Below are 26,885 nucleotides of genomic sequence, written 5' to 3' on the forward strand. Positions count from 1 at the left end.
TTGGTGTTGGCGCCACTAGCATGGGAGCTTTGGACTGCAGGAGTCCCAAAATATGAAATAAATGAAACACCAATTCTGAAAAGGTTATGTGAATAAATCATGTAAAATATACAGTATACACAGAAACGATAATTAAATAAATGAAGAAATTATTAAAACTCACCTCAAACTCATATTGTTATTTTCTCATTCACAGTTTTCTAAGTTCATTTTTATTTCACAACAGCAGGTTCAGCCCTGCTATAAATAAAGGGAGAGATTTAATATCCGTGTCTGTGTACTGTGTTTATTTACAGCAGCACTCGGATAATTAAATCAGAATTACTTTGAAAGTGTTGTTGCTCCAGCTAACAGGTGCTAACTGGCTTCAGTCAGAGGGGTCAGTATGGATTGTGTGGCCTTTTCCGCACATCCAACTTGGAGCAGTGGGGGAGGTTTACCTGAGGAAATGCTGCATGTACGCTGTTGTAGAACAAACTGATTTAATAGGATGATTGATTATGGGCTATTCAATATTTGTACTGATTGTTTTCATTCCATGGATTTTCTACCTCATACAGATGAAATCATACATTTAAGTCTACACTGCACACCCATGATTCTGAGGTGCTCATGCTTTCTTTGCCATAAGAGAAGCACAACTCGAGTATCCATGGTCAACATCCAGTGTTTACATTGTGAGACTAGTATTGATTGTGGCCCAAAATGAAGAAAGAAACATGAAAAGGTTCAACAGAAAAAAAAACAGGCACAAACTTAATCAATGTGTCCTGCAAAAAACATGAGAGCTGAAGTTTTTTGCACAGTATTGTTCTGTGACTGGTGAGATTATGTCATTATCTTCCATCGTCAATTATCATGTGATCCAGTCATTATAGTTAAATAAAGATCAATTGCTGTTTTTTGTTTTGCCCTTTAAGGTTTAAGTCTATTGCAGAGAACAGCAGCTACACTCAGAGACACAAACACTTGTGAATAAGGTGCAAAGGGATTTAATGAGAGTAGTTTCAGGGCACTCTCACACTCCACGGTCCTTGTAGTGATGGCTGCATGTACCTGAGATCCCCAAGATGGTGCGCCTTTGGTTCCGAGTCGTGTCGGGTGCATTCAGGCACAGTTATACTTATTTGAACTTTATCAAGATGTTTTGAGCAATAGGGCAGAGCTCTCGTGAAGTTTTGAGCATGTGAGCAACAACATGAATACATCAGAAACCCATTTGGTGCCCAGAGAGCAAACAGTGGTAGACCAGAGGCCATTGTGACTGACCTCAATGTCAGAGAAAAACTGGACAAGATGCAGACTTAGTAAACACAGTTCGTCAGTGGTAAACATAGACAAGGCAGGAGACACAGCTGCGTTTCCTCTTCACTGAACACATGACAAAAATATTACCAACACCTCGAAGATTCCACTATAACAGACGGACAGACAGACAGACAGACAGACAGACAGACAGACAGACAGACAGACAGACAGACAGACAGACAGACAGACAGACAGACAGACAGACAGACAAATAGAACTGGAACTAATTATCATCAATAAACAGAGAGAAATAGAGACAGAACAGGGACAGCAGCAGCAGCAGCAGCAATCCCTTGAAATGTTCCTGTTTTCGTTGTGTGAAGTAGCGGTGTGGGTCTGTATGGAAGGACGCACACAGACAGCACATCACAAGCCCTGGAGAGGAATCACGCATTCAGCCAGTGAATCTTCCACCGCCAAGAACCTGCTGGGATTTGAGTTTAAAAACCTCTGATCCATCACTCAGAAGTCTCATGGTGGTGGTGGTGGTGGTGGGGGGGGGGGGGGGGGGGGGGGGGCTGATACAACATATACACAGAAATTCAGATTAGCAAAGATTCCATATAAGGATACATGACATCTGTCTAATTCTATTCCATTCATCAAAATGTAAATGTTAATTGGTACCTAAAAAGAGAATTTATGAGGAATTTGTTTTGCATAAAGCTTCATATTGTCACATTGATGTAGAGAGTGGTGCAAAGTAAGTACAAGTAAGGAGGTCTATTGTGCTTAGGTCCAGATTTAAGGTACTTGTACTTGTCTATTTTCATTTCATAAGACTTTATACTTGTACTCTGCTTCATTTCAGATGAAAAAGTATGTACATTTTACTCCATTAGATTCACTTGAAAGCTGTAGTTACTTTTCAGATTAAAATTAAACACACAAACAATATGATAATCTTGTAAAATACAGAGCGTTGATGTAGATTAAACTGCATAATGATATAAAAAGTTCTGAATTTAGCTCTGTCTCAACCAGCTACAACAGTTAGATGCTGCTTATGCATTTAGCAATCAGTATTAATGATCTGATAGTATAAAACAGTATAATAATAATGCAAATGTACTTTCATTTAAATATGCTTTTGTATTGAGAGAGTATTTTTACATTACTACAGTGGTACTTTTAAATACTATGAATATGGCCAATCAACCACCAGGATGTTTTCCTAACTGATACATAGCTAAGACACTGATGGAGGTACGTTTAAAGAAGCACCATACCCCACTAAAACGCATTTCTGTTTGTTTGTTGTGGTGCATAATCACTTACTCACATGCATCACAGCAACCACATGACAAGTTATTCTTAGCAGCACAACATTTGAGCATTTCTGACTCGGATACATATAGAAATACAGTAAGTGTGTGTGCTCCTGGCTGCATGTGGACACACCCCAAAGATTAAAGGGCTCTTCAGATGGACAAATATTCCCTTCATCTTGCCAAGAAAGCTTTAAATATATTTCATCTCAGCTCCTATTCTCTGTGCTAAATATCCATGCCTTTAACTCATATATCCACACAGATCTGACATTTCCATCAGTCAGTGGCCTGACCGTAAAACGACCTGAGCAGTTATTTCATCTGCACGTAGCTCTTATGCGCTTGCTCATTTTCAGTCACAGTGATAGCAGACAATGGGCATATCCTATTATCAACCTCTTAATGGGCGAGTGAATGCAACCTTTAAATGATTGATACAATGATATGCTATCTGTCGTGACCTCTGGAGCCGAAGCTGGCCCTCGGGGTGGAGGCTATTTCTGCACAGAGATGTGATGTCAGAGGAGTGATGCTGTGGGATTATACAACACGTTTTACAAACAACACCACATCTCTCCTCTATCTTTCCATCTCTGTCTCATGATCCGTGATTCAGTTTTTCTTCCCTGCCTTCTTCTCTTCAGTACGCGCACGCACGGGAACTTAAACAAGCCAGCACACACAGCAGCAGCCAGGCAGATGAATGTGTCTTTAAAACGTCAGGAGGCTCTGCAGCTCCTTGGCTGTGGAGAGCAGCTGATGACACATTCAAGTAAAAAGCACCTCCAATGTCGTCGTCGCCTCAATTTGATGACACAGTGTGAGTTCGGCAACCAGGGGTGAAGTGAAGAGATTAAGTGGGCAATCTTTTTTTTTAACCACACAGCATGAAATAAATAAGGAGTGTATTACATGCAATTGGATGTGCAATGAAAATGGGGGTTGGGGGTGAGGTAAGGGGGTTAAAGCAAGCTGAAATGAAAGAGTGCTTATGTGTATGGGGTGTGAGACAGCATTGGGCAAAATAGTTACGTTAGAGCGTATAAAGATGACTCATCCCACTGTTTTTGACTGTTCATATGGTTGGTTTGCAAGCACATGCCAACAAATACTGGAGCATTAAAGGCATGAAACCAGAGTGCTGGAATGTGACTATCAAATTAAATGCAGAAATATATGTTGCTTTACTTTGTTCTACATGATGTGTAGAAGGCAACATACACACGACTTGCTTTATCTCTTTTGTGGTGCAGGGAATCAGGAGTCAAACTCCACCAGTTTAATATTACTTTGAAAACATTAAATGACCAGCATGGAGGCGGAAGCTTTATTCTACTGCTAAAAATACAAGCTGTTCTTTTCTTTGAGATAAGTATTGAGTATCATAAGGTGAATGAGTGTTTTTCCTAGAAAGGGAATTGAATATGATGTGTGTCTGAGTCAGTGCCTTTATTTTGGTGGGATGTGTTTTGTTCTTTATCTACAACAACTGTAAAAGTAAATATATAATGACTATGATGATAACCACAGATCTTCACTGGATTACAGCTGGTGAAGGGGGGCTTTGAACGTTCCTTAGGCTTTTGATCACACCGTAAACTTTGTCACCACCCATCCCTGACCTTTTATTGGCAGGTGCGTGGTGGCCCCTTTATCTTGTCGACCTGCGGAATGCCGGAGCTTTGGCCCCCAGCCGCCAGAAGGGTGTTTATCACTATCTCTGTCAGAGGAGAGCGAGAGAGAGAGAGAGAGAGACAGAGAGAGAGAGAGGAGGAGGAGGAGGGGGCTGCTGAACTGCGACAGCATCTCCGCGGTGGTTTTAGCCTGTGAGTCATCGCTAGAGGGTTTAACTCTTCATGCGCCATGACGCCATGAAGAGGTTGACGGTAAAACTGCATATTATTTTTCAACAAGATGACAAAAAGTGCCTTTTGTTTCACAGTCAGTACGACGGGGTTTTTTTGTTTGTTTTGTTTGCTTGTTTGATTGTTTGTTTTGTATATGTGAAAGTAGTTTTTTATATGATATATAACATAAAATTGGCGTCGATGTTTACATAAATTGGAAAGTTTTGGATATTGAATCTCTGAATTAAAATCCTTTTTTTCCCTCAGCAAATTATGCACATGCAAAGTGACCAGTTTAAATGTCCCGACTGATGAATATTCACAGAAACACATCGCTCTTTGTGAGACAGCAGTGCTGAAGTGAAATACAGCCAGACTTTTGAGATGTTTGCAGTCATTAGGTTTCACCAAGCGCTGCTGTGCAGCAGACAGCATAGAGAACTATTTTTAATAGAGCGAGGCTTTTCAGTATGCCATATGATGAACCTGAATCATTTATATGGATTTTTTTCGGACCGGCTCTTGCGTGCGTTGTGTGATGACGCGGCGGTCAGGTGTTACCTCATATAACCAGGGGAGCTGTCCAAGTGCTGAAAACAGAGGAGAACTGCATCGCTTTCGGAGGAGATGCCATACACCTTCACTGCTGTCTGAGCTTTATTGCCAAAGGTAATACACATTTATTTATATATATGTTTTAATTATTTTTAAATTAAATAAATATCACAGTGTCATAGGATAAGCCTTTTTTTTAAGGTTCGCTTTTCGCAGATTTATGCTAGAATGGTGGTGAGCAATGTGATGAAACGCATCCTCAGCAATCGGTGATTACACAATGAGTTGTTGCTATAGTGAAATAATTAGGAAGGAAATGCTTTTAAATGAAGGTTTGTGTTGTTCAGAGGAAATGGGATGCTGAGGTTGCCCATAACAACGCGGGGAGTGACTCATCCAGTGATGTGAATGTATCCCCTCACGCACAGCATCAATTTGCGGAGCATAACTCCCTGATAGGCACACAAATCCGAGATCTAAACAGAGTCGCTCACGCTTATGCTCGTTGCATTCGAGTAAGTTTCTTAGACAAAATAATTGGAAGAATCATAGCCATCCTCCATTCGGTTATTCTGTTTTGCAGCTGCTTCACTGACATTTTATGCTCTCTTGATTTGCAGGTAATAAATAGCCTATAATGCTGCATTTCCACCACAAGTTGCCCGCGGGGGGAGCCGTGGTCCTGCTCGCCTTCCTCCTCCATGGATGCGCCGTGCAGGCTGTGTCTCTCCCCCGCCACTACAGGCTCCGAGGCGGGGAGAGCGAGGGGCAGCCGGCTGCCTACCCTCCCAGCTCAGACATGATCAAAGCCCTGGAGTACATTGAGAACCTGAAGCAGCGGAACGGGGGTCGACCCGAACCCGTGGATTATGACGAAGTGGACAAGTTCAGGGTCCTGCTTCAGCTCGCCTCGCAGCAGGACGAAGGTCCCGGAGACCGTCAGCCCGCCCCTGGCGCGCAGAGGCAGGACATTACCGCTGAGCAGCTGATGAAAGCCCTGCTCAAGTCTCTTCAGGATCAAGCCGGGAAAGAAGCCAAGCTCAGCCCCGCATCGCCGCCCAGGAACGACCGCCGCACGCACAGGCACCGCACCAAAGACACGGAGGTCTCCGAGAGCGCACCGGCAGACTACGGTAATTTCCCCAGACCCCACAAGAAATACCCACTGATGTTTGAAGATGAGGAGAATACAGACGCTTCCAAGCGGGCCACAGAAGACCTAGATGAGCAGTACACACCCCAGAGCCTTGCCAATTTACGCTCCATCTTCGAAGAGCTTGGGAGGATGCCCACAGTCGGCGGCCAGAAGAGAGACGTGTTCGGCGACGAAGACGACGACGACGACGACGAGGAAGAGGGCGGATTGAGCCTGAGAAACCAGGCCTACGAAGATGTTGCTGGAGGAGAGGAGTGGGTCCCCGTGGAAGAGAGGGAGGAGACGGAGGAGATGGTCAACAGGAGCCACGAAGAAATGGACAGGGCGCTCGGAGAGCAGGAGGAAGCAGAGAGAGAGGAGATGCAACGCCGGGCGAGCCAGAACCAAGACGGTGCCGATGATGACACTAAGCTGGTCGATTACTACCTGTTGAAGGTCCTGGAGATGAGCGACCAGACGCAGAAGAGAGATACGACCGGAGAGCAAAGAAAGAGACTGATCCGCCCCTCCATCCTGGACCCCCGTACAGTGAAGGAGTTGCTGGAGCTCTCCCTGAAGCTCCACGTCCCTCCACAAGACCTCATCGATATGCTGCTCACGGAGGAGCTGAGGAAGCTCCACCGCGATCCCCATGCTTCAGCTCGCTACACGACCGGCCAAACCCCCAAGATCAGGTACTTCAGCCGCAGACTGCCGCTCAAGAACAAGCCCGCCCCCGAGGACATGGACCGGGAGGACTTTTTAGACATCATCGGCGTGGAGACGATCAGTAACGAGTACCCTGTGGTGCAGAGACCCCTGAAGACCTCTCCCTCCTCGGACAGAATCCCAGTGGCGTCCAATCCCGCTGCAAATCCAGGTCAGGTTAAAATCCCTCCTCCCTCCGGGCGCAGGGAGAACCTCTTCTTATCCGAGCTCAACAAGATGCCCCTGAAACGCCAGGCCGACGGTGCTGACGATGAAGATGATGACGGGGACGTGGAAGACGAGGTGACGACCTATCTGGCGGCTAAAATCCTCACAGAGTACCCCAACACCATCACCAAGCGGGACACCCAGGCGCAGCTGAAGGGCCAATACCCCTATGAGCTGTACGAGCGGGCCCTGAAGGATTACTTGGGGCAAGCGGACACTGAGAAGAAGCCGGTGGCCAAGAGGGAAACCGAGGTGGCCACAGAGGAGAAAGTCTATCCCACGGAGATGCAGGGGAAGGAGGAGATAACGGCCAAGACCTCGGCTCCACAGACCGTAAATGTGGAAGAGGAGAAGGAGCACCGTGAAAAAACAGTGGCTGGGATGTAGCCTGACGCATTGCAAGACGCACGAAATTATGAATATAGTATTTATACTGTCTCAAAAATAAAGTTTGGTGGACGTGATCTAGTTTATACATTTCTATTATATGAACTATAGCTGGTATTGCTAATATCACCCTAACGAAAATGAACTATAGAAGTCTTACAGGTCCGATACATTTTGAAAAGAAATACCAGTCCCTACTTGCTGCAAGAACATTATAGAAATCTTATAGTGTCATTATAGGAGATTAAAGGTGCAACAAAGGTGCAAAGGGGGGGAAAAAATGGCATCCTCAAACCACTTTGATCGGATGTGAACCTTTTGTCACTCAAATTGTCAGTAAACACACTGATTATAATGTCAAATCAAAATGAAATCCAAGTTATTCAAGTTTTGTGATGTCGTTAAAGGTTTGTTTCTATTAATGGTGTTTGTAAACAGCAGAAAACAGGCCTATATTTTCAATTATAATCAACTGAGTAATGGCAAAAAGCTTCAATTTTCATCTATGTCAAACTATTCAATTACACATGTGAATATATCTGTAAATGATGAAGTATAATGCTGACTGGGCCTTTAAAACACAAGGATACAGTAGATTAACAGGAGTGCTACGGGAACATTACCTGGATTTCTCATCGGGGTAGTGTGCTGGGCTGAGAACGAGTGTTGTTGTGACTCTTGATATATTCAGGGTACAGTAAGTGGATTTAATGTTATTATTATGGATAATTATTTCCAAGTCTAAATATCAGACCGTCGCCTGCCTTCCAACCGTTTCATACTGCGAAGCTCTATATTGTTGGCCTACCAGTGGTTGTGCTATGTATGCTCATTTTTAAACCATTTTGTACATGTTCAATAATGTGTGATGAATCACAGATGAATAAAGCATCAGCGGTATTATTTTTCTTCTTGCCGAGTTGTGTTGCCTTATTAAAAAAAATGATATATATATATATATATATATATATACAGTATATGACGCCACACACTATAGTCAGCCAGGGTTCACAGTCAGAGGATGCAGTGTAAATAGTTCTGGGGGGAAAAAACCTTCTAAAATAATGATAATAATTTGGAATAATGTTTCCCTGAAATCAAATAAATCGTCAAATGTAAAAGTTATCATAAGAATCATTACTCAAAGGAAGCTGTTTAGCAAAATACACATTTTAATCAGAAGCTCAAACATTGTAAATCGCACATTATAAAAAGCACTCGTGTTCACACCCACGCTAGAGACTGCTCCTTCTACAGACTAACGGTTCCACACACGTGTAATACATACATACATTTAAAAAAAAAAAAAAAAAAAGGCTCATTCAACATTATTGGGTTCCTTTTGGAATTGCAAAACATCTCGAGACCATTGATACTAAAGGCTGAAGTTTGTTTGCTTGAATTATTGTCTGGAGTTGCAGATAAGCACAATTTTTCCAGAATCAATTTGTGGTATTTTCCAAATCAAACTATTCACTTCCAATATATTAATACACGATTTAAATAGAAATGCAACAAATGTATAAATCTAAAATCACTTCATGGTTACGATTTCATCACCCTCGATTATTACTTCACCCTCCCCTTCTCCTCCGGTTGAACACACGACTATGAACAGATATTTCAGGCAGACGACGAGCAGGCAGTCAACACGTCCGTTTCCTCTTTTGAAAATGTTCAACAGAATCAAAGTAGGTCCCATTTTCATCATCAGAAACATCTTATCTCATAAACAGTACATTTGATGTCTGTGTTCCTTCCCGCTCTTACTTTAAGTCCCTTTTCCCTCTCGGGTTAAAATGCAGGTTTGCTCATATACTCCTCCATGGTCTGCAAAAAGGCAAAAAAAGAGCAGAAATCAGGTGGTAAGCCTCGTAAAAATGCATTATATACAATTCATATTGACAGGCACACATCCACACATCACCTGCTATTGAATGCTGAGCACACCAACACAAGGTAGAAAACTAACACAAGCAGAACATCTAACCTTTCTGTCCATATTCAAGGTCATCCAAACAGCTCCACCTCATACCAATCACTGTTGTCATCCTGAAGCGATAATGGTCAAAATGAATGGGAGGCTACACTGCACACAATCCAGCTCTAGATTTGAAGTGTTAGTCAGCCCTACTCACAAGCACAGAACAACACACCCAGTTAACTACTGTACCACACAGAGCCATGGACCTACGGGGAGAGCGGGAAGCATCAGCCAAACACTAAACCTACGCCATGTTCCAGGAAAATCTGTCTCTCACTCGCAATAACACTGGCAGAGAGAGAGAGAGATACACACACACACACACACACACACACATACACGACACAGAGGGGTAAGAAAAACAGCAGCACAAACACAAATCTATTTAAAAGAAGCTAACATCTACAAGCCTGTCAGTTACAGGAAAGACGAAAGACACACCGGGGACTCAGCAGCACCACTGTTAATTGATCTCATTATGACACGGACTCCTTCACACTGACACAAACTCCAAGGAGTTCATTCATGATAAGCGTTGTTTAGCAAACTGCAAAGAATCAATTTCAGGACTGTCCTCTAGTAGCCCGCAGCCGAGATTGAAGAATAAAAAGACATAATCATCTCGAAACTACAATGACAATTTACAATGAAAACCGTTTGGTTAATTACGTCGATCCATGCAACACGTGTTACATGCTCACACTACAGATGCAAGCCGCGCCTCGTTTCGCGTCGTGTACGACAGCGTGTGCCGGTCTCACCTCCTGCAACATGTCCGAGGCTTCGATGGAGCGATTCACCATCTGTTTGGAGGTTTCTTGTATTTCGCCTCCCATTAGAAACTCATCCAGGATAAAATAGGCCTTCTCAAAGTTAAAGATTATGTCCAGCTCACACACCTGAGAAGAGGTACGATGGCGATGATTAGAATAGAAACAGTCAATATGCTCTTAATCTAACATACCGTCACATTTCAGCAGTTACCCTTCAGGCTAATAAATGAGGATGAAAAATGATGAAATACATTGCCAAAGTATTTGTCCAGCAGCTCCACATAGCGATGAATAACCTCCAGGGCTAGCAGCTCATTCTCCTGGTTCTCTATGGCCAAGCAGAAATACAAGCTTGCATACCTGTGGACAAGGTGACAGAGCGATTATCAGCTGATGCAACTACACAGAGGAGTTCTACATTATGTACAGCAGGCGTAAGAGAGACACTGGGGGTCCTGCTGCTTAAGAAGCAGCGAAGTCATTTAAAGTAGCCAAACATGCAGGGGCCCACCTCTTGTAAATAATCTTCAGGTCTTTCCAATGCAGGAAGTTACAGGAGCGCGGTTGCCGTGCCAACACCATGGTGGTCATGTCCTTGATGACCTTCTTCTTCTCCCGTTCTGCCATAGGCGTGAACCACTTCTGCAGACGCAGCTTCCCCTGGCGACTGAAGAGCAGCAGGAAGCGCATCTGACAACACACAGACACAGCGGCGGGTCAGAATCACACACGCGTCCTCCCAAAGTCACTGCAGAGGACATTATTAACTACCCTCTGACACAAAGCACGGGTCAAACCAGGCCTGCTGTTGTCATGGTTCATTAAAGAGTAACTCCACTGACCTAACACATCACCAAAAGGGGGGGGGGGGAGCACTGACAGGGAGAAATGTGAAGGTCAACGGACGACTGAGGAAGAGGCACTTTGGCGTTTCCTTTCTGATTTTAAAGAGAACTGAGGAGCTGGGCTTTGCATGTTTCCTAGCATTGTAAATAGCTTGGCTGTTTATCAACATGGAAATTAATCCCCCCCCCCCCCCCACACACACACACACCTCTATCAGAACCACACTGACAAACTATTTCCTTGAAGTCTTCCTCTTATTGTTGATGTAAGACAGCCTACAAGGGTGAATGGATTGTCTCTCTCGATTAATGGCCTAAAGATGTCTCATCTCTGGGTGAAATTTGGGATTTTGGGCCATATAAAGAAAATGACTTTATGTGCAAAGTGGAAACTCACAGATCATTTCCAAACTCACTGGAACAAAGCACGGTTCAAACCCACTCACATGTCCAAAAAAAAGAGCCAAGTCAATTACAGAAAGCGGGGACAGCATTAGGGCTGCAACAATCACTCTGTCCATCATTTTGTTTACTCCAGAAAAAGACAGAAAATGGTCCAAAATACTGATCACCTCTTCCAAACCCCAAACTTGGAACCCCAAATGTTTTGCATTGTCCACAACCCAAAAATATTCAGTTTGCTGTCATCGAGGAGTAAAGAAACCAGAAAATAATCACATTTTGGAAGCTGAAATCAGACATCTGGACTAAAAAAAAAAAGACTCGAAACATTAATCGATTATGAAATTAGTTGACGATTGATTTAAAAGCTGAGAAGTAACCACTGAGTAACTGTTCCAGCTCTAAACAGCATCATGCACAAGCTATTTCTCATTTGTTGTAATGCTGCAGTCAAGGTAAACGGCTTCTTGGGATTTCATATTTCACCCAAGAGAAGATACAAATTCTAGGAACTGTTGAAGAAACCAAATATATTAAATATAGGACATTGTTCTACAGTGTGGAGTTGTTATTTTGTTTTGGTTTTTTCTCTAAAATTTTGCAGCCATTTAAGGAAAGAGTTGAACTGGTTTCCACAAAATGAGGACACACCTGTTTTGCCACAGAACCGTCGTCAGTATTAACGAACAGCATTATAGCAGCAGGCCTGTAACCAGTGCTTATACTGGTATTTCAGGTGTATATCTCCTGTCAGCCTAAAGGCAAATTATTATGGAAAGCAGGGCAGGTGTCGACGCAAAGTAACGAAACCTGTTCTGCTGAGGGGACGGATTGAGGAAACGCACACATCACTTCCGTCCGTCCGTCGCTTAAAGTGTTCAAACAGCGATGAAAAGTCACATTAGAAACTAAATACACCTGCTGCCGCGCGGCCTGACGGCGAGAAACTAGCCTCGGTATAACAGGAAATGGTGTAGAGGTGCAGTTTCTAGCTTCAGCTACCTGTCAGCGACAACAGGTGCGACAGGTGAACAGCGGTATCAAGCTGACGCTGCCTTTGGAGTCATGCGTAGAAAACAAACACTCACCATTTTGACCGTGCGCCAAGAGCGATGAACGCATCAACAGATTAAAAAAATAGCAATAAACAAACAGAACTTTAACCCTCACAGTGGGTCAACAGGTCCAGCTGAACTCACATCTATCCGTCGTCCACTGCAGCCAGTTGAAAGTTGGCTAACTCCGCCCTCGCGGCCGCTGGAGGAGCGGTGCCTGCTGGACGCGTCACCAAACCTCACAACCATCTGGATTGGTTGTTGCGTGTTTGTGCGACAGGGATGCGCCCGATCAACAGCCCATCACAGCCCTGTGAAGTCAGACCACGTGATCCGCGAGGAGCGTTTTTATGAATGAGCTGATAAAAGTTTAACTCGCATCAGTCTCCTGTCAGAGCCAGCGTTCAAGTGTTATTCCCATGCTGCGTCGGCAGAGAGCAGCAAGTGCGACCCCCGCCTCCGCCTGCTCCGCGTGACACTGGTCCGGTACAGTGGGACGCAGGGACGGCCAAGCTGGCGCACTTTGTCGGGGAGATTGTTATTCACTTGGTGACATGTCTCTGTACCGAAATGCTGTGTGGTTTTTGAATGGAATCCACCAATATACAAGGTCAGTCATCATCCTTACTTGTCTGGAGATGTAGAGAAACTGCTCTGAGGGGATGATCCAGTCGAAATATGTTTATCTGTTTAAATATGTGCCTGTAAAATGTATTTCATGTTATTTAGTTTAGACTAAAGACTGGTAAACAGAGGAATATCAGAGGTCTGATCGCTGTATGGCACGCATCACCGTACAAACTGGCCTTTATGTACAATTACAATAGCTCCATTGACAGCTGATGTGTCTTGAGGATGACATTCTCATCACCTGACTCAACCAAAGCGAAAGTGTGGAGAAGGATTGCACAATGTCCATCTTGTGATTATATTTTTCAAAAATCATCTCGTAACTTGTGGGCGCTTTTTGGTTTCTGTGTTTTCTGTGTGCCTTTAGGAAGGGATATGAGGTGGCATCAAAACACTTCGAGCCCCAAGACCTGAACGTGTCCGTCGTTGGGAGGTCTTTTATGATCACTGGGGCCAACAGTGGAATAGGCAGAGCGACAGCCATGGCTATAGCCAAGAAAGGTAAATGCTGGAGAGGTATGATCTCTGTCCTGCCTCTCTTATATGAATAGAAATACAAGTCTGATGTTTTTGTTTCCAGGTGGGACAGTCCACATGGTGTGCAGGAACAAAGATAAAGCAGAGGAGGCCAGGGTGGAGATCGTCAATGAGTCTGGGAACACGGTGAGTGTTGCTCGCCATGGGAGAAATGAAGTCACACGCGTCATGATTTAAGAGAGGGAGACTGATTATTACCTGGTTGTTCTAGGAGGTACACGTCCATGTTGTGGACATGTCAGAGACGAGCAAAGTCTGGGAGTTTGCGGAGGCCTTCAAGAAGCAGTATCCATCCTTGAATGTGTTGGTAGGTATCGCCTGTCCGTTTCAATCTCCATCACAACTCGGCCGTTTGATCTGACTTCATCATTCTCTCATGACAGATAAACAATGCAGGGTGTATGATGCACAAGCGAGAGCTGAATGCCGAGGGACTGGAGAAGAACTTTGCCACCAACGCGATGGGTGAGGCCTCATTCTGACGGTCGAGCTGTGCCACGCCGCTGCACAGATGACACATTTAAGTTTGTTGGTTTGCGTGTTGGAGGATTCCCATTGCAGTAAAATCAAACACATGAACAGCACATTTGTGACTTCTCCTCAGGGGTGTACATCCTCACCCAGAGCCTCATACCTCTTCTGCAGAAGAGCCGGGATCCAAGGGTGGTATGAGCACACGCACGCACGCACACACACACACACACGCACGCACACACACACACACACACACACACACACACACACACACACACACACACACACACACACACTCAAAAACACACAAACACAGTGCTCATCTGTATCATGTGGACAGCATAAAGCCACTTGTGTCCACGCTGTAGTGACTGTTGTCTCAGCACACTGTGCCTCTTTTCTTCCTGACTGTTAGATCACTGTGTCATCAGGAGGCATGCTGGTCCAGAGACTCAGAGTCGATGACTTGCAGTCAGAGAAGAGCTACTTTGATGGTGTCATGGTCTACGCCCAGAACAAGGTAGTAATCCAACAATGGTGGAATGAAACGAAGTACATTTACTCACTCATTTTATGCTACTTTATACTTCTACTCCACTGCATTTGGATGCAAATATTGTGCTTTTCACTCTCTCCACTACATTTATTTGACAGATTTAGGTTTGTATTATTAATGCAAAATATAAATCAACTAATGCATTCTGATATATTATCATAGGTTAAGCTTCCCAGCAGTACATAATGTCATTAAAAGTAACCCCACCATTACAAGCTGCAGCATTAAAGTCATTCACACATTGATTCATTATAATCCAGTTATGTGACTCTGAAATGGGCCATTCAGCATGACGATGCTAATACTTTTGTACTTTTACTTAAGTAAGATTTTGAATACAGGACTTGTACTTGTAACAGAGTTTTTTTTTTAATACTACAGTGGTGCTATCTGTCTCACTTGGTTTGGATTTCACTGTGATGTGGCTGAAAACAAAATCGTACCCCAAAATGCATTTACAATAGTACCAAAGGCTGTCGAGGTAACAACGTGTTGTTCCTCCTCAGAGGCAGCAGGTGGTGCTGACACAACAGTGGGCCAAAGCCAACCCAGTCATTCACTTTTCAGTGATGCATCCAGGCTGGGTAGATACACCAGGTAGGATCCATTTGGCAACTCGCTCGAAGGGCCTGACGACTATGAAATGTGCTGTTTGTTTGTGTCTTTTGCCTTTCAATGAACAGAATGTATCACACATACTGCGCCTGCACAGCAGTCCTGTCCATCAAATATAGCGACGATTCTCCTGATGGCAGTGCTACAGCAAATGTTTAAAGACTGAAACTTTTGAAAATCATTAACAAGCAACCAAACAGAGATTCATCTGACTTTAACTGCAGTAGGGACTGAGCGGGTGTTTACAGGTGATCTGCAGGCTACAGTTTCCCAAAGAAAACATGAGCAATTATAAAGTATCTCCCTCTGACTTTTTTCTTTTAAAAAACTTTCTATCCATGCTTAAATATGCTTAAATATTCTGTGTGGTTGGTTTGAAAATTCATCCAATTTTGAGCCTGTGATGCACGATAAGTGTGACCATAAACCCTAAGAAGGAAGATTTTTATTTCTTCTATATTTGTATTTGTGTGAAAAATGTCCTTGAGGACTCGGACATCATTCCTGATTAGTCTTAATCTGTCTATGGTGGACACCTCCACTTCTTTTTCAGTTGTACAATAACAATAGGTCACTCTGTTAATTAACCCCATATGTATACACACACACACACACACACACACACACACACACACACACACACACACACACACACACACACTAACCCTGTTTCCAGCTGTTTCTACATCAATGCCTCAGTTCCACCATATGATGGGGGAGAGGCTGCGCAGTGTCGAGCAAGGCGCCGACACTGTGGTGTGGCTGGCCTTGTCCAGAGCTGCTGCCAGGACACGCAGCGGACAGTTCTTTCAAGGTGAGCAGCACCAAGCCCGACAGGTTCTTCCATTCCGCCTCCAGAGATGTTGCTTTCATTTTCTTCCACTTTCTCAGGTAAAATCCAGCCATCACCTTCATCTGGCCACTCTTGTTCTGTTGCAGATCGTCGGCCGGTTCCTGCCCACCTGCCTCTGGCCTGGACTCACAGTTCTGCTGAAGAGATTCGGAGTTTCATGACTCAGCTGGAGACTCTGGCCAGAGTCATTCAGTCACAACCTGATGCAGCGTCTAACACGCCCATGGACGCTTCCAGACCTCAGTTTGTCTGAACCCTGTTAACCAACTGGCCTATTCGTTTAGTCTTGTTGAATATACCACCTCATTCTGTCCATTCATTCTAAAAGATCATGTATATTCAGGACAGCGCATCACTCACTGTCACCTGATTTATCTGTCAACATACGTGTTAATCATACCTATTACAGTTTTGTATCTTCTCTTTCTTGTCTCTTTGGATTTATTATTATTTTTGGTTTTTAGTGCAGTTTAGGTTCAGTTAGTTCCCAGAGTGAGGTTGCTCATCTAAGTTTTTTGTTTGTTTGTTTTCAGTATTAACTTTGTTTGTATTATCATTATTTGTCGGGCTTATTTTAACACGAACACAGTCATGTAGACGTCCCAGTCTCAATAAACATGTCCACCAATGCCTCCTCATGCTTGCTGTGTTGATAAATTTGACCAAATTGACAAAGACTAAAACAAAAGACATGTCCTGTATTGTTTTTCATATCTAGTTTTAGTTTAGTTTTAAAAGCTTTGGTGCTAGCTGGACTGTCTGCATTGAATGCCATAAACTATTGATTCAAAGACAATAGTAACAGCAGTTACCGAAGGAATGTAAAAGTATGTTATCCAGATGATAAGACAGGGTTTTATCAGGTTATCTCCTGAATGTGACAGATTTTTGACTTGCGGCTCACACATTGTTATCAGTGTTTACACAGTAGTCTGCAGTGGTTTTTATAATGGAAATATTTAAGTTAATGGAGGTAATGTGAGAAATCACCATCATCTGCTCCCATTCAAATTACTCAATACTCAGAAAAAAACCAATTCAGCCTCAAAATACTGCAGACATTCTTTGTGTAATAAAGAAGAAATCCTGAAGAAAAGAGTGAGTTGGTCCTGCTGGCACAGAGGCGTGACAAACACTTGTATCTTGTCATACAAAAATTCCTTATTCGGACATTCAGCTTCCTATAGAACATCTGTGCTGAACCCTACCAAACTCACTCTACCGTCTTATGCTTTCAGTCCCACCGGTTTATCATAGACTGCATTAGTTTTTATGCACCAAACATGTGGAATTGTCTAGAATGTGTTCTCGTGATCGACGATCAAGTCGATGATCTCAACCCACTTCGCCTCAGTCTGCAACTGTTGTTCCATTTTATTTTATTTTTTTACCTCTTGCAAATTTCTCTGTATCTCAACATCAGTGCAAATGAGGAGATCTTCAATGATTGTTGAGGCTTAAGCAAAGGTTTTGAATCGAACACTCGACTGAAGGCAACGTAAGAGTCAAATGCTGAAGATGAGAAAAGCATTTCTGTGAAAAACTACAGAGCATCAATACTCATTAGTTTTATTTTTGTTTTGTAACAATCCACATTTGATGTTTTTAATAATTGCATTACTTTTATACAGTATTGAAACAAAAAAATAATGTGGTGCATTCACATTTTTCCCAAGGGATTCTTTGCAAATTTGATCTCTACAAGGGTAAAACAGTGAAAAGCTTGAAGCTGGATCCATCCATGTTAAAACTCAGAAGGAACAGGAAGACTGGGCCTGATTTAAAAAACATCTACACATTTTGGTGGATTTTATTTCTGCGCCAACATTTTATTCCCCACTGTGTGTTTACTGTGTTTGTGTAAGGGAGGATGAATCAGGTTCCCAGCATTTGTCTTTTAAAGAAACTTCCAGTCCATGCTTAACAACAGTCCAAAGAAAACAAACAAATCTCATCCTCCCTGTCCAGTCTCTTACTCCTCTCATCCAAAGTTCATCGTCTATGCGACGTAGGTGTACACTTTACGATCTTCTGGCGTCCTCGCCAAGTATTCTCTTTCTATTAGTCCTTCTATACGCTTTTTGATAACCACAGGGCTGGGAAGAAAACGTGCCCGGAGCTGCTGAGTCACCTGAGGACACAAAGTCAGAAAATGTAACCTTTTCAACATTAAACATCACTCGTAAAATATTTGGAAGTTTAAGAATCAAGAAGCGGAAGACATGGATTGAAACTGCGATCATGGTGTGGATGCCTTACCTCCGCCACCAGGACGTTATGCTGCATCTTCTTCCTTGACTTCATGATTCGGACAATGGCTGCCTCGATCTCATGCTTCCTGTCGTCATCCACTTTCTGCCGTGTCTCCTTCCTTTCGGGGTCTGATTCTCCTTGCTTAGCAGCAACTAGGAAAGTAGAACGCAGGGATGAGGCAAGATGAGGCATGAGGAGAGGAGAGGAGAGGAGAGGAGAGGAGAGGAGAGGAGAGGAGAGGAGAGGTCCATGAAAATTAAACCTAACTACAAACACATTGTGTTACAGACAACGGTGGACAGAAGCCGCCCCAGAAGTGAAGTGAGATTCAAACTGTCTGTGGTGACAGTATGAGTTGTACACAAACTTTGCCCACCTGTCTGTATTTTGACTCTGTGCAGTTTGGAAGTAAACTGATCATTGACTGTAAACACGTGGCCGCTCTCAATCTCCTTAGACTTTGGCTCCTTGGTGAGAACTCTCTGTGTCGGTTTCCCACAGGCCAAAGACTGCAGTGCTCGCACTAGCTCCCTCTCAGGAATATCAGTCTCCTGCTGGATCTCCTACAGATGAGGACAGAGGGGACGGTGAGGTTGTAAAAAGGGGAGGCATACAGGATGAATGCAAGTCATACGGTGAGCCAACATAACCTCTGCAAGTTTCAGTGTTCCCACCTCAAAAGTGCACTTTTCTCTGTTATTGAAGAGCATGAGGATCGTCATCTGGAAGGTGGAGACCTGCAGTATGTGCTTCCGGGTGTTTGAGCCTGTCACCTGAGCACCTCCCACACCCACCTCTGAACCATCCTCCTGCAGATGATGTAGAAGCAAAGGAGAATTTATAAATGATGATACTGTCTTGACGAACACAAGTTGCTTTCCAGTTTCAATCCGATGACAAAGAAGGGAACCTTCATTTTTTTAAATGCCATTTTGCATCTACCTTCTTAATAGCTCCGTAGAAAGTTGCATTCAGGTCTGCCCCGCCCATGTGGTGTTGCAGTGTGAGCTGTCTACCACTGTGCTTGGCGAGGTAAAACCTGTCAAATAAAAGCCAGGAACACGTTCTTTAGAAGCACAAGGAACAACAACAAGCCTCCCTTGGGATAGTAAAACATCTCAATGAATTTAAGAGCATTACCTTCTAAAGACTTCAAAGGCGTGTCTGGGAGCTGGGGGGATGGTGCATTTAGGTGTTGCTGACTGTGTAGGCCAATAACCAGTAGTGAGGACTCTTACTGTGAGGTCCACACCACTTAGAGATGCCTTAAAGAGATGCAAGTTTTTCAGACTTTAACATTTTGATGAATGAATCATGAACTGTATTTTAAAATTGGCTTCATGTGAAATGTGTGCCTCCTTCACAATAATCAGTGTTTTGTTTTTCTGAGTGCCGTACCGATGTGGTTTGTATGTGCTGCCTGAACTCATCCATTGTAGTGTTGGAGATGCTCATGTCTCTGAACATCCCTTCCAGTTTCGAGGTAAACTGACAGCCACATTCTGTCTGCAGGGGAGAAAGAGCGAGAGCAGTTGAAACTGCTGACAGAGATTTAGACAGGGGGCGGCAGAGCGATGTGAGAGGAGAAGAAGAAATACATCGGTATTCAAAACCTTGCTCTTTTACCTTGAGCTTCGAGATCATGTTCTTCTCTGAGTCATCGGAGACACTCTTGTTGCTGAGCAGCCTGCGGCCCAGATGCTGCTTGTAGTACCTTTCAAACACATCCTTCTCCTGCATAAACCTGAACAACACCATGGCCTTGTCAAGGATCGACTCCACCTCCTGTTCTGTCAGCTGGTCAAACAGGACATGGAGAAAATGAATGAAGCAATGCACATAATGTTTTCTTGCAGAGCATACAAATGTAGTCAAATCTGCCACACGCTGACAGAACATTTGAACTCACCCCTTTGACACCCTTCTTAAGCTTATCATCAATAAAGAGTGATAGGTACTCTGGTGAGCGGGAGTTGAGGTTAAGGAAATACTCAAAGTCTCCTGCTATGGTTTGTTTGAAGAGTCTGTCATTGTTGAAGGACTCAAGGAGGAAACGATCAAATCGTGTCTTAAGGTCTAGCAGACCCTGTTGAGGAAGAAATTACAGAGGTGATAAAAATGATAGCGATACATTCCTCTATCACTTTCAATTAAAGCAAGGCTCTCCTTGTGTCTTGAGACATAAAGCATACCTGGATATAGTCGACAGGGTTCTTGCCCTCTCCCTCTTCTGACACCAGAGCTTTGCCTTGTTCCCTCAAGTAAGAGCTCATACACTCGCACATTGTTTTCAGACCATTTGGCACACGACTGAACAGTTTGTACATGCACGCCAGGTCTGAGAGTGAGACATGGTGGGAAAAAGAGTGAGAAACAGAAACTGTTGAGACAAGGCTGAAAAAAAATAACACAATCATTGCTTGCAATTCGTTTCATTTCATTTCAAAATCGTGACCAGAAATAATGTAAAACAGAGGCATCAGCTGGGTAAAGCTCTTACCTTCTGTCTTGCCATTCTTGAGCATGTGGACGAGGCCAGAGTTCTCCATCTCCACAATGGTCTTCATGTGTTTAGATATTAACTCCCTTTCCACCACCTTGACAATGGGCTCCTCCGTAGACTTGTCCAGGCAGTGCATAACTCGCTCGATCTCTTCATTGATTCTGGCTTCTACCTTCTTAATATAGACACTGGCACTGTTTTCTGCTAGGAACTTCTGGCTCTCCATCTGAAAGAACGGACATTGTGAGTTCTTTTATTATCAAGATTCCCAATGGTTACAGAAACATAGAGACACCAAGAACCTACTACAGACTTACCTGGAAGAATTCTGCTGACATATCTAAGAAAGGGCCCTCAAAGTCCTCCTCATACACAGACCTGCCATCCAGGCCAAGAATCATCAGCATCTGGCAGGCATTTCTGATGGCCCCTCTGCAATGAATGACACACAAACTATGAGGTCTCCATGTTTGCGATCATTAAAATGACCGTTAAAATGCCAATGTTTTCATTTTCAGAAGATAATTTGTTGAACTAACAAGATCTACAAAAAACTAAATATTATTGAAATACCATTTTTATATTGTTTTCAGTGAACAGTAAATGCAAAAATGACCATTCCCACTAAAATCATGCCTCAATTTCACAATATCCGTCAAAATAATAGCAAAATGATTTTTTTTTTCTTTGCATATTGTTCAGCCCTGAGAGATATATAAGAAAAACTGCTCCAAGTCACCCAAAATTCTAATTCAACCTAAACACGAGACATCCTGGAGGAGGCACACAGTTAGTAAATCCCCTAAATCAAGCAGTGAAGTAGTACTCCTGCATACCTGTCTACAACTTCTCCCTTCCTCTCACGGGCAATCATGTCCAGTAACGTCTGTCGTAGGTGGTCTCGAATGCAGCCATAGCGCACCACCTGGTCCCTGAATATGATGAGGCCAAGGTTGTACACATTCTCCACATTGTTTTGCTGAACATAGACCCGATCCTGGGAGACCAGAGAAAATGGGGTGGAAAAATCAGACACTGTTTGTATGAAAAGAAGTACTATGGCCAAAACGGAATCAATTACATTCATGTAAATGTAGTACTTTTTAAAGGGGCTGGATATGCCATGAAACCTTTCACTGTACAATGACAGATTGCAAAGCTTTTATAAGGTCATTAGAGCGTCAGAATAAATCAGTGGTGTGTCTGTATGTGTCTGAATTCCCAGGCATAAGCGCATTCCAGAAAGCATAAATATTCAATGGGAATGCAGATGATAAAATATTAACCATGCCACTCAGGAACAAGATTTTTACAAGTGTTCATAATTAGTCCATAATGATAAATATTAGCCAGTGCCAAATTACAGGAGGTGGTTTCTATCACACAAACCCCACTTGCCTAAAGAGTCGCTGTGGCTTCCAACAAGGTAAATACACCCGGTGAGAAAAGCAAAGCCACACTTGCTGCATCTGTCTGGCTCTCCTCTAGAGGTCAGCAGGCAGGTAACATCGACAGCAGGCTGCTCATTGCGGACGTGGTGAGTATGCCATAGTTAAACAACAGAAAGCCAACTGTCCGGGGTAAAGCCAGGACAGGAAAAAGGAGAGTGCAGAACAAAAGAGCCCCAGGAGAGCTGTGCAGTCTCTATTCTGACTGTGCCATTGTTTAGCCTACACTTGTGCCTATCAAGGGCTCGCTCACTCACTCACTCACACACACACATAGCAACAGCCATACAAACACTTTAGATGTTTTCCTGGCTAAAGTAAATCAACTAGTCCTGCCAGTTTTCCAACAAAACAAATAAATACAGGAACAAAGGCTCATTGTTAGGCCCACACATAAAATAGCATCTTATAATCAAAGTCCAGAATAGGATGTAGGGGAAGGTTGGTCAGAGTTGGAAACAAAAGGCCACTTCTTCAAAAGCACAAAATTATTAATGACAGGGAACAAGCACCGTAATCCACTTGCAAAGGCAACAGAACCCAAGGAGAAACATACAACTTCTGGTCTTTTCTCATTGAAAAGAAAGCAAAATAATAGCCACCCCTGCATTGTGACAAGGTGAAAATATTTGTACAGTAATTCATCTACAACTCCAGATTTAATTAATGTGCTTTTGAAGGCCACTTCTTCAAAAGCACAAAATTATTAATGACAGGGAACAAGCACCGTAATCCACTTGCAAAGGCAACAGAACCCAAGGAGAAACATACAACTTCTGGTCTTTTCTCATTGAAAAGAAAGCAAAATAATAGCCACCCCTGCATTGTGACAAGGTGAAAATATTTGTACAGTAATTCATCTACAACTCCAGATTTAATTATGCAAAGTGAGTATGGCAGCCCACGTACCATGTACATGAGGATGTCTCTGATCATAACCATCGCAGTTTGATGGTCATTCCACGCCTGATTCAGTGTTTGCAGAAAGTTATTATTTAGAGAGTTTAGGACATCTTCCCGTACCTGAAAACAGATAAAAACAGATTGACAAAACTGAGATCACATTGAGTTATGTCTGGTGTGACTGATGAACATCAGGAGGACAAGGACAAATGTGAAAGAATTCAAACAGGAGAGGGGAGTTTACAAAATCTTTGGACCTCGTAGCAGCCTAGAAATATAATATTCAAAGTCTGTTCAAACCTGACACAATGTGAACATGGGTGATTACTTTCAATTTCAAATTCCTCTTTTTTCTTTTCTCAGCAGTGACAGGACTGGAACTTGGTGCGCTGTTCAGGATTTTCAAAAAAGATTTGCATAAGAGGAAAACATTTCCTCACTTTGTTGATGAGATGCTCCGTGACAACCTCCCTCAGGCCTGTGTAAAGCTTCTCCCCATGCTTGTGGAGCACCATGGTGTAGGCATTCCTGTACAACTCCTCAAAGCTTAACCCGCTGTTGTTCTTCCTCTGGATCTCCTGGATGGCATTCTTTAGAAGATCCCAAATGTTGTTCACATACTTCTCATCCATTGTCATCTAAGATGGACAGAGAGATGAAAGTGTATTTACTTGAGAAATGTCCATTGTTCGTTATTTACACATTGCATAACGAGATGACAGCAGTAATGTCAAAGATTATTCTTTGCAATAGAATTTAGTAAACCAGCAACACTGTACACAGGTCCAGTAAACAGTATGCTCTACATTGTTACTGACTAATAGCTTTAGAAAGCTGCAATCTTATGTTCACACAGATTTTCATGACCTTACACACTAAGCAAGGACAGAGGGAAGAGATGTTGATGACTTTCAGTCGAGCTTGGATATTAAAGTGTAGCAGCAACGTAAACAAGCCACGCGTCTCTTACGTCCAAGTCTCTGTGATAAAATGCAGGTGATGCCCTCTCTGCTGTCTGTTGCAGGCACATGGTAGTGATTTGATTGTGCATCACAATGCAGCAGCAGCAGCAGCAGCAGCAGCAGCAGCAGCAGCAGCAGCAGCAGCAGCACAGGAGCTATTAGCTTTGCCGAACAGAAAGCCACAATCAAGAGACTATTTCATACTTGCGTAGTCATATAGCAGCAGCAACAGAGAGCTCTATCGCTGATATAATCATGTCAATCATGTGGCAGAAATGGGGCCATAACAAACAAATCAAGGAAGTAGAGGAAGATAGGTAGAGAGGAAGTTAGATACAGCCACATTAAGGCTGTGATACAAATCCCACACATCATGCTTTTGGTTTGGTTGCTGCAGACGAAACACAGGAAAAATAAAGTATAAAATGAGTGGACTGTCAGCATCAAACATTAACGGATATCACAGCAATTCTGGCATTGTGGCAATATCAACGACGTGGTTATAGTTTGGCAATTGATATTCAACAGAGAACAGAGCAATGTGCATTTCAAGCTGTGCCATCATCTTGAGCACACTGCAAAAAAAGCTTTACAATCGCAAAGACAAGCAACTGCTTCATGACTCCAGCAAACAAGTAACGCCCTGACAACGAATGACTGCCTTTTTCCGAGTGTCTATAATGAAGGATTAAACAATGTAATTAAAGTCAGTAAACCAAGACATTAACTCCTCGGGTGTTAACATTTCTCCCAAACTGCACCCCCATAGCTATACAGAGAATGGAGAGGGGAGGAGCAGAGGAGTGTGTCAAACCTTTCTACCACCTTTGACGTGTTCAACTTTGTAACTGAACATAAAATACTTGCAACCACACTTAACCTTCTAGTATATTAAATTTCAATTTAAGGGCCAAAAGGTAAGAGGGGAAAAAAATCTCCCCAGTAGGAGTCACTTTCTGGGTATATCACCATACAGTATACTAATCAAGAATGCACTTAGAACCTGACCTGAGGGGAAAACGTCTATTTTTTCCACAACAAAAACAAATGTAACCGAAATTGGGGGTGTCCATGCAGGCATCAATGGCAATACTGCCTTTATTAAGTGGATTGAGTGTCAGTCAGATGTGACTGACTACAATAAATACAGTTTCTTTGTCAGGTATACAGATTTTAAATTTGTGAAAAAGTAATCAATACAACCGCTAAAGTAAAAGTTGGAAAGATGCATGTAGTAATTCCAGCTTGACAGCTAACCTGAATTTTCAGATCAAAGGATGAAGTTGTCTCAATAGCTATTAGGAAAACTATAGCTGTAAGAGGCTCAATTAATCCCTTAATTCAAGTTTCTTAATATACTGACAGAGACCACCTGATAGTAGCTACACTGTGGATTAATGGGCTGGTCTTGCACTTGCATGTAAGATCACCATTTTAGACAGGATTAACTGTGTTCACTCACTCATCTGCTCACTGACTCATTCTGCAAGACACCCACTCATAAACCTGGACATCCAACAGAAGCAAACGCCTTTGCCTGTGTTCACACGAACAATCTCCACAAGGGAAGGAAGATTTGGCTAGGCAACTCAGGCAAAACTGCATATCCCATGAAATCACAACTGTGCTCGTAACGAAAATTAACGAAGTAAATGAATATGTAATTCAGTCCAGTAATCAGCTGATTTTGCTGGAATAACTGTGTGACAGTAGTACGAGTAGTAGGTAGCTGGGTTGCCAACAACATTAGCTAGCTAACTAACGTTACTCAAGTTACCTAAGGCGTGTTTACTGTAGTGTCCTGTTAGGCTGAAGTTGCGTTAGCTAAGCTAACACTGAGTTGGCTTAAACGATAATGTGATAATGTTGATTGTCCCCGATGCTAAATGCGTGATGCAATGAAATATCAAGAGCCAAAGTAGCTTGCCATTACCATAGCGTAATGATACTTGCGGACTGACTGCAACTTAGCTGGCATCAAGTCAGCTAACATAAACAGGCCTGCTGCTAGGCTAGCTACTGTTGGCTAGTATGTCACTAAGGAAGTTTTATTACATATGCTAACATTATCTCATCAATCGACGATAGCATATTCAAACCAAGAAGCTAGCCAACGTTAAATTAACTAAACTGCTGACATAGCAGTGCTGTGCTTCGGGTAATTTGTCCAGCTAGAAACGTTAACAGTTTTCAGGTGACAATGACATGTTTTTCTCGTTTGACCAGCTAGCTAGTAGGCAGTTGCTAGCATAAAGACCTGTCATCCTCGCTAGTAGTGTCTCATAGTTAGCGTCTCAGCGCTTACAGAGCCAGTAAAGACTTACAGGAAAGGCTCGTATCCTCATCTTGGTGTCCTTCTTGGTGCTGCCTTTGAGGTTGGACATGATTAACGCTAGTTAGAACGACTTTCGTTTCTAAAATGACTTAAAGACTACATGAAAGGCAGCTGCTAGTTTGCTTTCTACGCCAGGAAAGCGGCAGGGAAACTCAGTGACCTCCCGTTTGGGAATTAGGTCGGTCTGTATGTCTGTTATGTTGTTGTTGTCACTCGCTCTCTTCAGTGGTTTTTGGCTAATGCTAGCTTGTATGCAGTGATGGCGGACGGCTGTACTCCACTGCGCAACGCCGAAATCTCGCGAGAGTAAAGTCGCTC

The 26,885-nt window shown here is 43.1% G+C and overlaps 4 protein-coding genes across 7 annotated transcripts; 2 read left to right on the top strand and 2 right to left on the bottom strand.

The window, feature by feature from the left end:
- The first annotated feature begins 4,415 nt into the window (after window positions 1–4,415).
- On the top strand, window positions 4,416–8,350 carry scg2b (secretogranin II b). Of its 2 annotated transcripts, none has more exons than XM_070974349.1 (2): window positions 4,416–5,095; window positions 5,602–8,350. In XM_070974349.1, exon 2 carries the CDS (start codon window positions 5,619–5,621, stop codon window positions 7,437–7,439), a length of 1,821 nt encoding a protein of 606 aa, XP_070830450.1. In that variant the 5' UTR covers window positions 4,416–5,095; window positions 5,602–5,618; the 3' UTR covers window positions 7,440–8,350. The 2 variants fall into 2 exon arrangements, with proteins under 2 accessions (XP_070830450.1, XP_070830452.1); XM_070974351.1 differs by lacking the exon at window positions 4,416–5,095 and adding an exon at window positions 5,364–5,496.
- Window positions 8,351–8,589: 239 nt separating this feature from the next.
- Window positions 8,590–12,714, bottom strand: ap1s3b (adaptor related protein complex 1 subunit sigma 3b). 3 transcript variants are annotated; one of them, XM_070974353.1, is made up of 6 exons: window positions 12,614–12,714; window positions 10,708–10,886; window positions 10,448–10,556; window positions 10,185–10,322; window positions 9,430–9,491; window positions 9,068–9,269 (listed from the first exon to the last, which is right to left on the bottom strand). In XM_070974353.1, the coding sequence occupies exons 2-5, from the start codon at window positions 10,884–10,886 to the stop codon at window positions 9,450–9,452; spliced, it is 468 nt and encodes a 155-aa protein (XP_070830454.1). In that variant the 5' UTR covers window positions 12,614–12,714; the 3' UTR covers window positions 9,068–9,269; window positions 9,430–9,449. The 3 variants fall into 3 exon arrangements, with proteins under 3 accessions (XP_070830455.1, XP_070830454.1, XP_070830453.1); XM_070974352.1 differs by having other exon boundaries at window positions 12,532–12,653; XM_070974354.1 differs by lacking the exon at window positions 9,430–9,491 and having other exon boundaries at window positions 8,590–9,269; window positions 12,532–12,681.
- A 25-nt stretch (window positions 12,715–12,739) lies between these two features.
- On the top strand, window positions 12,740–16,796 carry dhrs12lb (dehydrogenase/reductase (SDR family) member 12-like b). The gene is made up of 10 exons (XM_070974199.1): window positions 12,740–13,108; window positions 13,496–13,629; window positions 13,709–13,791; window positions 13,877–13,972; window positions 14,049–14,130; window positions 14,270–14,331; window positions 14,555–14,659; window positions 15,202–15,292; window positions 15,987–16,124; window positions 16,250–16,796. The coding sequence occupies exons 1-10, from the start codon at window positions 13,053–13,055 to the stop codon at window positions 16,414–16,416; spliced, it is 1,014 nt and encodes a 337-aa protein (XP_070830300.1). The 5' UTR covers window positions 12,740–13,052; the 3' UTR covers window positions 16,417–16,796.
- Window positions 16,797–17,957: 1,161 nt separating this feature from the next.
- Window positions 17,958–26,851, bottom strand: LOC139338869 (cullin-3-like). The gene is made up of 16 exons (XM_070974164.1): window positions 26,557–26,851; window positions 23,711–23,908; window positions 23,277–23,390; window positions 21,756–21,916; window positions 21,237–21,351; window positions 20,917–21,145; window positions 20,609–20,754; window positions 20,326–20,502; window positions 20,043–20,213; window positions 19,815–19,922; window positions 19,557–19,681; window positions 19,359–19,455; window positions 19,091–19,225; window positions 18,793–18,979; window positions 18,423–18,568; window positions 17,958–18,294 (listed from the first exon to the last, which is right to left on the bottom strand). The coding sequence occupies exons 1-16, from the start codon at window positions 26,614–26,616 to the stop codon at window positions 18,163–18,165; spliced, it is 2,301 nt and encodes a 766-aa protein (XP_070830265.1). The 5' UTR covers window positions 26,617–26,851; the 3' UTR covers window positions 17,958–18,162.
- Window positions 26,852–26,885: the final 34 nt, after the last annotated feature.

This window comes from Chaetodon trifascialis, chromosome 11 (assembly GCF_039877785.1).
Source record: "Chaetodon trifascialis isolate fChaTrf1 chromosome 11, fChaTrf1.hap1, whole genome shotgun sequence".
Taxonomy (NCBI): domain Eukaryota; kingdom Metazoa; phylum Chordata; class Actinopteri; order Chaetodontiformes; family Chaetodontidae; genus Chaetodon; species Chaetodon trifascialis.